This window comes from Hypanus sabinus, chromosome 23 (genome assembly GCF_030144855.1).
Source record: "Hypanus sabinus isolate sHypSab1 chromosome 23, sHypSab1.hap1, whole genome shotgun sequence".
In the NCBI taxonomy this organism is placed as follows: Eukaryota; Metazoa; Chordata; class Chondrichthyes; order Myliobatiformes; family Dasyatidae; genus Hypanus; species Hypanus sabinus.
This window is the reverse complement of record NC_082728.1, coordinates 40455293-40466994: the sequence shown is the minus strand read 5'-3', so window position 1 is coordinate 40466994 and position 11702 is coordinate 40455293. Positions and strand designations below refer to the sequence as shown.

The window sequence follows — 11702 nt, the reverse complement described above, 5'->3', positions numbered from 1 at the left end:
AAGGTGTATGGGTTGACTGGGATCCAGGAGCAGCCATGATGGAATTGCAGAGCAGACTCGATGGGCTGAATGGCCTAATTCTGCTCCTATGACTTACGGTCTTATCATTTTTGAGACGGGAACAGAAGGCAGAGCATCCAGAGAAAACTTGTTTGGTCACAAGGGGAAGAGACAAACTTCATACAGACATGACTGGAGGTTAGGGTCACTGAAAGTGTGAGTTTACCCAGCTGTGTTGATAGCTAAAGATGACAGTACCATAACATCCATTAACTGTTTCATAATATGTTAAATTTCAGCTTGTGTTTCGAATGATTGTTGTAATGTGTCCAGTGTGGTAGTGCTTGCTTTCAGCTTCCATTGCTGACTAGCAGTCTCATGAAAAGGAGAGGTGACTATGTAAATATCTCCATAGCTTCTCAAACAGCAATCCTCCACACTGGTGACACTGAACTCCTTTCAGACTCGGGCTGAAATCCAGTGAAAGGGGAGGAGGTCTGGGCCTGCACACACAGCAGGCAGGCCCACCAGCATGTGGACAAGCCCTGGTGCTTGTGAACCAGATCCCCAGCTGTGGGTAAATAGCACCACTGTCTTGTGGGCAGCCTCGGGATAAAAGGAAGCTATGGGGTAAATCCGTACCGAAAATCCAGAGTGGATCCCCTAAGGCACTGAATGACCCTCCAGCAGGCCCTGTAGCCAAGCCAATGCCAAACATATTACTTGGCCTTCCTTTAGACTGCACTGGTGAGGCCAAGTGGGAGATCTTGACAATGGGGCATCCCAGGATCTCCCTAACTTCCGCCCAGGCTTGTGCCTTGGAGAGATCACTCCAGTGCCGCTATCCACTGCCCTTCAAGACAGACGGATGCCATCGTCATCATCAGATTTTGGTTTGTCTTGTTTCCCAGAAATTCATTGGTGTCACCTGAAGCTCAGCTAGTTACACGGATCAACACTCAAATGGCTGTATGATTTATAAATGCTGCAGCATTCCTGTCAGTTGAAAAAAGTAGGAACAGGCTCAACATCCTTTGCTTCTTTCAATACCAGAAGCTGGGCATTAAGGTCATTATTACACTTCCAACTTCAGTTTGAAGTGGCCAGTAATTTAGACATTGCAAACCACCATTACATTCAATAATAATTTAGACTGTGCATTTCATCCTAATCACTTACTGATAATCTACCTGGAGATATAGAATATGAATGATCGAGTGATGCCAGGGGATTGGCTTTCTACTTGAGCTAACATAAATGATCACCTATCAAAGTGATGCAAAGAGACAAAGTCTGAATCACATACGTTAATGGTATTACCGAGCAAAACTGGAAGATATCCAGTCTTGCTACAGTGCAAGGTTTAGAAATCTGAATAAGGGACAAAATGAGTGAACAAAATACATTGGTATTCTTTCTCAAGTTATTCGTGCTGCTTGGTCCTGTAAATAAGATGCCCACAAGCCTGAACTTTACTCCATGCTTCACGTATGTACCTTGGGACAAATTCGAAGCCAGTAAATAGAAAAATCACCACAGCTGGAAAAGTTCCTCGAGATGAAGATTGTGTGCTTCATTTGGAATTTGTAGAATAAAACATGAAGCATTCTTAGACATCAAATGACTGTGAAAGTTAGTGATGTGGAGAAATCTTGTTGGCAGAGTACTGCTTAAATGTGCTTAACTGATCATGAAAAATTGATGATTGGGTATGTTTGCACAAGTCCTCTTCCTCTTAAAATATGCACACAGCCTGGAATGGAATAACGTTAACAACAGCATAGCCTCTGCTCAGTTATGATGTAGTCAAAGACATTTCCTGTCACACCACATCAGATCAGTACTGGCCTATTGTCCAGATGCAAAAACAGATGTGATGTGGTTTATATGTTGTTACTTATAATTAATCAAGTACTTGAGAAAGCTTTAACTCTTAAAGATGGCTGACACATTTTGCAATAGATGTCCCATTTGGTAGAAGATCTGTAGTCTGCCTTCTTAACTCCAATATTTCATATTTACTACTCAATTTAACCACTCTCCCCTCCCCCACTAACTTTAATTTTCATTTCAATGAAAGAGATTTCAAAACTCAAGCTTTGCATCTCCATCATTGTTTGCTGCTGTACCCTAAGCCCTGCCCTATAAATGTCTTTCACTTAAATATTCCAATCTTTAAAAAGTACTATTCAATGAAATAGTTCGTTCATTTCTGTTGCTGCCTACACATCAGCGGAGCCCTCAGACGTGCGGGTACGTTAGTGTGCAAATTATTCTCAACCTATTGCCGGCATTCATTTAGCAATTCCTTCACCAGAAAAAAAATGGCTCTTTGTTAAAATTTATCTTTGACTTGACAATGAATTTTAGCGTAGAATCTCCCACACAAAAAAAAGACTATTGTTAGATTTATGCACCTTCACTCCTGAACTACCGACCCTACTCTGAACAATACTTTATATCATACCGCGCTGCGTTTCCCGTTATTACCCCAACGAAAACAGTTAAAAGGCTACTAATAAAAGTTAAAAGCCATTAATTTAAGTAAGTTATTATTCCCAGTTGAGAAAAATGCATTTCAATAACGACTTTGCATATTTTCATGCATGCGGCTAGATTTAAACATCAAAGAGGAATAGTTTAGATTTCTTTTTGCTTTTCTACATGCATCTAACGCGTTTGGAAGCTTTAAATTTGCTTTCCCAAATTAAACAGGATTTACGTCACGGGAAGCTGGTGTCCCCAGAGGAAACAGGTGGGCAATTGTACTCCCTCCCCACGCCCCAAACTACTGGTGGGGCCGGATTGTTGGAGGTGAAGATGTTGAAGATATTTGGAAGGTGTCCCTGTTTATTCTGGGTGGCGATAATTTTAGACCTGGTAGGGTTGTCCCTCCTGTTGACTGGCATTTTTGCCCACGTCCAGGTCAGCGGCAGGGGCGTTGGAGACTGCTTCATCTATACCGGTGCGATCGTCGTCTTCTTCAGCCTGATCTGGTGGCTCTCCTGGTGCACGGGCAACATTGAGGTTTCTCCGGAGGAGCTCGAGAGGGGCGCCGTGGTCAGGGAGAACAGTTTGGCTAAGTTGACCAGAAAGTTTTCCGAAAGGTTGACAGACAAGAGGCATATTTCACCCCCAGGGAACGGTGTACAGATCAAGAAGGGAGTCGGAGAGCTGTCCACGGCCAACGGCTGGGTCCTGGCCAGGGAGTGGGGCGAGGTGTCGCTGCGGCAGATGCAAGAGCAAGATGGTACGTGGAGATCAGTAGCCTAAAGCGGCCCAAGGAGCAACAGAGTGGGGAGCGGTTGCTCTAGTCCAGACGGTGAGAACTATGAAATTACCTGTATGAGCCGCAATTCAGAGGGCAAATTAACCAGAAAATGCTGACAGATCAAAATTGGGAACCGTATTACTGTATTCCGTTATTTGCAACCTATTTATTGTAGATTGGAGAACTAGACATTGGCTGTTTTTCTTAGTGGAAAATTGCTCGAGTCCAATCTTTGAATTTCACGAAGTTAAAGCACACGACACCAGGGAAGGGGTCTGCTTCTGAAAGTTAGGCTAAAGTTACCCCCCTCTGTGCTCAACTCAAATTTTAACGGACTATTTGCAGTTGATAATGTACTGATGTGAATCTTCCTTGGGTGAGGATTAATAATCAGAGATAAAAGGGTTTGCAAATCTGCCTTGACGCAGTCGTCGTTTGAACAATTAACACAAATTAGCAGGTAGTAACTCCACACTGGAATTGAATGGCAGAAATTCGGACAGGGAGAATGGGATTAAATAGGCAGCTGGTGATGGGCTATCTTGATTAGAAACTTCAATTTTCATTTTGTATATATATTATACATAATTACAACAATAAAGTAGTTTCTCGATCACTCATTCAAGATATGTATGGAAAAAATCGGATGTGGTCTAAATATCAGAGATGTCCTGATAGAAATGATTGAGCAATAATTATTGTGAATGACTGGTTGGGTCAGTAGTTGAGTTGGTGTTCTGTGGGGGCTGGAGGGAAAGTTAGGTGAGTTTTAAAAAAATGTGAATGTACATAATGGAGAGAGGTTTATCCCATTGCTAGGAAGAACAGAAAAACAAAATATTATTTAAATAAGGCTTAATTCATTTTAAGATAAGACGATAAGATATAAGAGCAAAATTGGACCATTTGGACCATTGATATACAAGACCAGTCTACCATAGCTGATTTATTTTCCCTCTCAACCTCATTCTCCTGCCTTCTCCCCATAACCTTTGACATCGTGACTAATCAAGAGCTTATCTAACTCTGCCTTAAATATACTTAATGACTTGGTCTCTACAGCCACCCTTTGCAACAAATTCCACAGATTAACCACTGTCTGGTTTAAGAAATTCCTTCTCAATTCTGTTCTAAAGAGATGTCTTTCTATTCTGAGGCAATGCACTCTGGTCCGAGGCCTACTCACTACAGGAAACATCCTCTCCACATCCACACTATCTGCACCTAACAGTACTCAATAGGTATCAATGAGCTTCCCCCGCCCCCCATTCTTCTAAACTCCAGCGATTCGAGGCCTAGAGCCATGAAACATTCCTCATACGTTAATCGTTCCATTCATGGATTCATTCTCATGAACCTCCTCCAGACCCTATCCAGTGCCAGCATATCTTAGATAAGGGGCCTAAGACTGCTCACAATACTCCAAGTGTGGTCTGACCAATGCCTTGTAAAGCCTCAGCATCACAATCTTGCTCTTCTGCTCTGGCCCTAACATTACATTTGCCTTCCTTACCACCGACTCAACCTGCAAGTGAACCTCTAGGAAATCCTGCACAAGGACTCTCAAGTCCCTTTGCAACTCTGATTTTTGAATTTTCTCCCTGTTTAGCAAAGAGTCTAACCTTTATTCCTTTTACTAAAGTGCATGACCATATACTTCCATACAATGTACTCTGCCACTTCTTTACCCTTTCTCCTAATTTGTCTAAATACTTATGCAGACTGTTTACTTCCTCAATACTACCTGTCACTCCACCTATCTTTGTAACGTGTGCAAGCTTGGCCACAAAGCCATTAATTCCAACATCCAAATCGCTGATATATATTGTGAAATGAAACGGTCCCAATGGCAAGCTTGGCCACAAAGCCATCAATTCCAACATCCAACACGAGGAAACCTGCAGATGCTGGAAATTCAAACAAAACGCGCACACGCACACACGCACACACAATATTGTGAAAAGAAATGGTCCCAATCACTGTGAAACATCATTAGTCACCAGCAGCCAACCCAGTGAAGGCCCCATTTATTCCAACTTTTTGTCTCCTGCTGGTCAGCCAATCCAATCTGCTAATATCTTTCATGTAATGCCTTGGGCTTAAATGTACTCATGCAGCACCTTGCCTTCTGAAATCCAAGTAAACAACATCCTCAGATTCTCGTGAATCTTGAAAGATCAATACTGATGGCTTCACAAACCTTCAGCTATGTCTATCAGAACCCTAGGGTGTTGCCCATATGGTACATGTGCTTATCTACCTTTAGACCTTTCAGCGTCCCAAGCACATTCTCTTTCATCATACACTCTCCTGATACTTTCGAATTTCTGGCATACCTCTAGTACAGTATCTTTCACAGTGAAGAATGATGCAAAATACTGATTAAGTTTCTACATATTTCTTCCCTTCCCATTACTACCTCTCCAGCAGTTCACTATCTCCTCTTGCCTCCTCTACTCTTTACATATCTAACAAAAACTTTTGGTATCCACTTTGACATTTCCAGCTAGCTTGCCTTCATATCTGATCTCTTTTAGTTGCCTTCTGTTGGTGTTTGAAAGCTTGTAGAATGCCAATGAGATAGCTTTTTAGAGCAGTTTGTGATTGAGCTCACTTCAGGAAAGACAATTCTGGATTGGGTGTTGTGTAATGAACTAGATTTGATTAGAGAGCTTAAAGTAAAAGAACCCTTAGGAGACAGTGATCAGAACATGATAGAATTCATCCTGCAGCTTGAGAGGGAGAAGATGGTTTTATATATATATCAGTATTACAGTGGAGTAAAGGGAATTACCCAGGCATGAAAGAGGAGCTGGCGAAAGTTGATTGGAAGGAAACACTATCGGATGACAGTACAGCAATAATGGCTGGAGTTTCTGGGGTAATTCATAAGAATCAAGATGGATACATCCTAAAGATTAAGTATTCTGAAGGGAGAATGAGGCAACCACAGCCGATGAGGGTAACAAAGGCAGCAGGGTGCAGATAATTTAGCAGAAGTTAGTCGAAGTTAGTGGATTAGGAAGCTTTTTAAAAACCAATGGAAGGCAGGCAACTTTTTTTTTAAAAAGCCTTAGAAGTATGAAAGTAAGATCAGCAACGATATAAAAGGATACCAAAAGTTCTTTTTTCTGATATACAGTATAAAGAGTAAAAGAGGTGAGAGTGGATATTGAACCACTGGAAAATGATGCTGGAGAGGTAGTAATGGGGGGGGGGGGTGTCAAAGAAATGGCAGACAAAGTTAAGTATTTTGCTTCAGTCTTCACTGTGGAAGACGCCAACAGTACAACAGAAATTCAAGAGTGCCAGGGGGCAGAAGTGAGTGTACTTGTTACTACTAAGAATGTGCTTGAGAAACTGGAAGTTCTGAAGGTAGATAAATCATCTGGGTCACATGGAATGTGCTGCTGGGTTCTAAAAGAGGTAGCTGAAGAGATTATAGAGCCGTTAGTAATGAGCTTTTGAGAATCATTAGAATCTCTGATGTTTTTGATTTTGGGAAGGCATTTGACAAGGTGCCACACATGAGGATGCTTCACAAGATAAGAACCCATGGTTTTACAGGAAAGATATTAGCATGGATAGAAGATTGGCTGACTGGCAGGAGGCAAAGAATGGAAATAATGTGGAAGCATTGGTAATGATCTTTCAAGAATCACTAAAAATTGGTATGGTTCTGGGGAGCTGGAAAATAGCAATCTTTAAGAGGGAAGGGAGGCAAAAGACAGGAAATTTTAGGCCAGCTCGCTTGTCATCAGTGACTGGCAAAGTGTTAGACTCCATCATTAAGGATGAAGTTTCGGAGTACTTGGGGCACTCAAAATACACCAAAGGCAGCATGGTTTGTTTAAAGGGGAAATGTTACCTGATAAATCTTTTGGAGATTTTTGATGAAATAACAGGCAGAATAGACAAAGGAGAGTTGGTGGTTAATGTTTACTTGGATTTTTAGAAGACTTTTCGTAAGAAGCCGTTGAACAAGATAAGGGCCCATGGTGTTCATGGAACGATAGAAGATTGGCTGATTGGCTGGAAGCAGAGAGTGGGAGTAAAGTGAGCCTTTTCTAGTCGGCTGCTGCTAGCTGGTGATATTCTATGAAGGTCAGTATTGGGGCAGCTTCTTTTCACATTAAATGTCAGCGCTCTGGATGATGGAATCGGTCGCTTTATGACCAACATGAAGATGGGTGGAGGGGCACTTAGTGTTTAGGAAGAAGGGAGCCTGCAGAAGGATTTGGACAGACTAGGAGAATGGACAAGGAAGTGGCAGATTAAATATAGTGTATGGAAATGTATGGTCATGCATTTTGGTAGAATGAATAAAGGTATAATCTGTTTTCTAAACAGGAAGAAAATTTAGAAGTTGGAGCTGCAAAAGGATTTGAGAGTCCTCGTGCAAGATTTCCCGAAGTTTAACTTGCAAGTTGGGTCAGTAGTAGGGAAGGTAAATGTATTGTTAGCACTTCTTTTGAGAAGACTAGAATATAAAAGTGCATTAGTCAGGCCATATTTAGAGTATTGTGAGCATTTTGGACCCCATACATAAGAAAGGATACGCTGGCATTGGAGAGGCATCCAGTGGGGGTTTATGAGAATGATGCCAGAAATGAAGTGGTAAACACACAAGAATCTTTTGATGACTCTGAGTCTGTACTTACTAGCGTTTAGCGGAATGAGGGGATCTCATCGAAACCTATCGAATATTGAAAGCCCTAGATAGAGTGGATTTGGAAAAGATGCTTTCAATAGTGGAAGAGTCTAGGACCAGAGGGCACAGACTCAGTATACAAGGACAGATGAGGAATTTTCTTTTGCGCCAAGGAGTGGTGAATCTGTGGAAGTCATTGCTACAGATGGCTGTGAAGGGCGAGTCATTGGGTTACTTAAAACAGAGGCTGATAGGTTCTTGATTAGTAAAGGTGTCAAAGATTACAGGGAGAAAGCAGGAGAATGAAACTGAGAGGAGTAATGAAACAGCCATGATCTATTGTTGGAGCAGACTCAATGGGCTGAATGATGTATTTCTGCAAGCGTTCGGGCTGCTGAAATGGAGAAGAAAAAGAAACAGCAATTGAAAGAAAAGGTGAAGTAAATATGCTTGGCGACTAGGGTAGTGTAGTTGCCCGTTGTGTTTTTGTGGCAAGATGCCAGGCTTTCCGTGCAGATACTGCTGTTGCCCAGGTTGGGACCCAGCCAGATTTGAACTCAGGACTATCTGCCTCAAAGTCCAGTGCTGATGCCACTACACCACCCGCCAGTCCACACATTGTATACTTGTATATAATTATTCAGTCCATTATTTCCATTAGTTAGTGATTCTGCTCTGCAACATAAATCTGAAACAAACACTCCTTTGTCACAAAAATTATCCATCACATTTTAATTGCAATGTTTTTAAAAAGCTGTCAATTTAAAATGAGTGATAAATATACCAAGTTTTTGGTTTCATTGTGTACTAAGGTTAAATATTTCCAAAAGTTGAGTTGTTATATAACAGATCAGAGATTCTGCAGATGCTGGAAATCCGGAGCAACACACAAAATGCTGCAGAAATTCAGCAGGTCAGACAGCATCTACGAAGGGGAGTAAACAATCAACGTTTCAGGCTGAGACCTTTCAGAAGGGGACAGAAGCTAGCAAAGAAGGTGGGAGGGAGGGGACAGGGTAGGAGTACAACTGGCAGGTGAGAGGTGAAACCAGGTGAGCGGGTGGTGGGTGGATGAATGAAGTAAGAAGATGTGAGGCGATGGGTGGAAGAGGTAAAGGCCTAGAGATGGACTCTAATAGGAGAGAACAGTGGACCTTGGAGTAATGGAGGGGGGAGGTGAGAAGAGGAGTGACCGGAATGTGGAATGGAAGTGTACGTGAAGGTTATACATGTGAAATCACGTTTGCATTTACAGTGGTTAGACTATCCTTAATGCTTAAGCTGATTTCTTCTGTAAAAATTTAATAATGCTTTCAAAATGGAAGATGTATGTTCAGATTAAAGGAACTGGTTTTCCCATTTCAAGCATCCAGTGTTGACCTCATTAAAGTTAAGCCACATGCCTGAGCCATGGCAATGTGACTGGTTTAACTTTAGATGTGTACCTTCCAGTGCATGTGTCAAATTTTCCTCATTCACACCCTAGTATATAAGCAGTAGCAACTGGATTAAACCTGTCCATCCAATTTCATTGCAGATCATTAGAACCAGGGCACATTCTTTTATCTAATCAGTGAATCCTAAATTTTTTGCCCAGAATATTGCACTAAATTCAAAACTTTACATCTTCAAATTATGATTCACTTTTGATCCTAGACACTGAAAGAATTTATTACGATCATTTATTATCCATTGATAAGAGTGTGATAGGAATGTTAGGAAAATTAATTAGAATAACTTCTAATTAATTATGAACTTAACAAGCTAATTTAATTTGTTAACCAGTCGATTTCCTAAGCTGCACTTTCAACATGTAAATGAAAATTGATTAATGTGCAAAAAGCTCGCTGTACGTTAGTCCAAGCACACACATGATGAAAAGCTTTGTATTTTCTTTTTCAATCATGCAGGTTGCATTTAGACGAGGTCCTATTACTGATTAACAGGATATGCCAGTCATGGGCTGTTACTATTGCTGAAGTTTAATCTCTCCTGTATCTGAGCTCATTTCCACAACTCAGAACAAAAATAAAAAGAATATTTTATTCCCTATTCCATACTGTAAAAGCCCTTGCGCATACCACTGGCCTATAGGAAAAAGAACTTTCATGACATACTCCACTGAATCCCAGCTTTCATTCTTGTTCTGTCTACCCTTCGGATTTAAGTGCAAAGCCTCACATCCAGTCTCATTATCACCTTAGATTCTTTTTATTTAATATGCATCTATCAAATTCTGTAAATATTGCTATCCCTGTTATTGCTCTCTTGATCTTCCATTCCAAAAATCAGTAGATTCAAGTTTAATATCACCGGCATACATCATGAAATTTGTTAGCAACAGCAGTACAATACATGTCTAAGTGTCAAGGGAAAAAAATTAATCACAGTAAGCGTATATTTGTATATAAAATTGTTAAATAAGCAGTACAAAAACAAATGAAAAACTAATGAGGTTCAACATCCATTTAGGAATTGGATGGTAGAGGAGAACAAGCTGTTTGCTGAATCGCTGAGTGTGTGCCTTAAGGCTTCGGTACCTTCTTCCTGCTGGTAACAGTGAGGAAAGGGCATGTCCTGTGCAGGAGTTAATTTTGCTCAGTCATTGCACTGGGCTCTGCATGCCAGTAACCTGATGCAGACTCCTGTCTTCCCCAGTGTTGTATACTGGGGTTCCCTTACCTTGATGTGACAAGGCTGCTTGTGAGGATTGGAGCTGAGCAAACTAGAGAAAGTGGTGCAGTAATGGGGCTCAAGGTTACACTGTAGTTGCCATGTGAATGTGAGCCATTGCTGAGATCTAACAACGCCACTTTCAAGTGTGAAGACTTCCTGGACTCCACAGTCTTCCTTATCGCCTACTGCGTGTGATGGAAGCTGCTGCGTCCTCTCTTTCTTCAGCTGTGCAGCATTGGTCAGGCCAGAGTTTTCTCTACGTTGGCAAGATGAATTACCTTTGACACCCAGTGAAGAGGGCAGGCTGGACAAGCATTCTCTACAGGATTCTTGATATAGTACAGGCAGTCCCCGGGTTACGTACGAGTTCCGTCCTGAGTCCGTGTTTAAGTCGGATTTGTACGTAAGTCGGAACAAGTGCATCCGATATTATTTAGCGTCAGTTACTCAAACGTTTGTCTTAGTATATAGTATATATTTTACCTTTCTACGCATACAAAACACTTAAGAAACATATGTATTCCAATAATTAAACCATTGAGTTGCTTAGTAATAATTGTAGCTTTCATCAGGGCAGGGCTTTTCACATGCTCCATTATTCTCACTTTATTCTTTATCCTTTAAAATTGTTCTGATTGTTGACCAACTGTAGTCTAATGCTTTTCTAATGACAGATGGCATTTAACTTCTTTCCAAACGCTCTATTATTTCCACTTTATTTTCAATCACGATCGCTTCCCGTCAGTGGAAGAGGAACACTGCAGGCGGTGGGTCCCGAGCTGGGACGGCTCCCGAGCTCTGCTGGGTCCTAATGACCACCTGCACTGGGACAGGCTGAATGGGACAAGTGGAGGCTGTGCTGGGTTTGAGTATCTGATCTTCCACAATATTCTGCGTGGGAATTTAAACTGGAGGTGGCTGTGTTTTTTTTAATGAGGTCGAGTTGCAAGCTCGACGGGAGCGGTCTGTCACTGGATCGAACTCGGAAACTTCTATTCTCCAGCCCGGCGCTACCAGCTGACTGGAACGGGGGGGGGGGGGGAGTCAGGGTGAATCATACTAAGAAAGTTTTAAGCTAAATACAAAGTTAAACACTCAACACAG

At 41.6% G+C, this 11702-nt stretch overlaps 1 protein-coding gene across 4 annotated transcripts in view; it reads left to right on the top strand.

The window, feature by feature from the left end:
• The first annotated feature begins 2751 nt into the window (after window positions 1-2751).
• LOC132380150 (transmembrane protein 238-like) overlaps window positions 2752-11702 on the top strand; it is a 36041-nt gene continuing 27090 nt past the window's right edge. For 2 of the 4 annotated variants that reach the window (XM_059948774.1, XM_059948775.1), the window contains exon 1: window positions 2752-3250. In XM_059948774.1, the coding sequence (XP_059804757.1) occupies window positions 2821-3250 (430 nt within the window). In that variant the 5' untranslated portion in view covers window positions 2752-2820. Of the gene's footprint in view, window positions 3251-3273; window positions 3323-7226; window positions 7376-7621; window positions 7719-11702 lie in introns of those variants that run through there. The other 2 variants (XR_009507668.1, XR_009507669.1) reach the window with 2 other exon arrangements.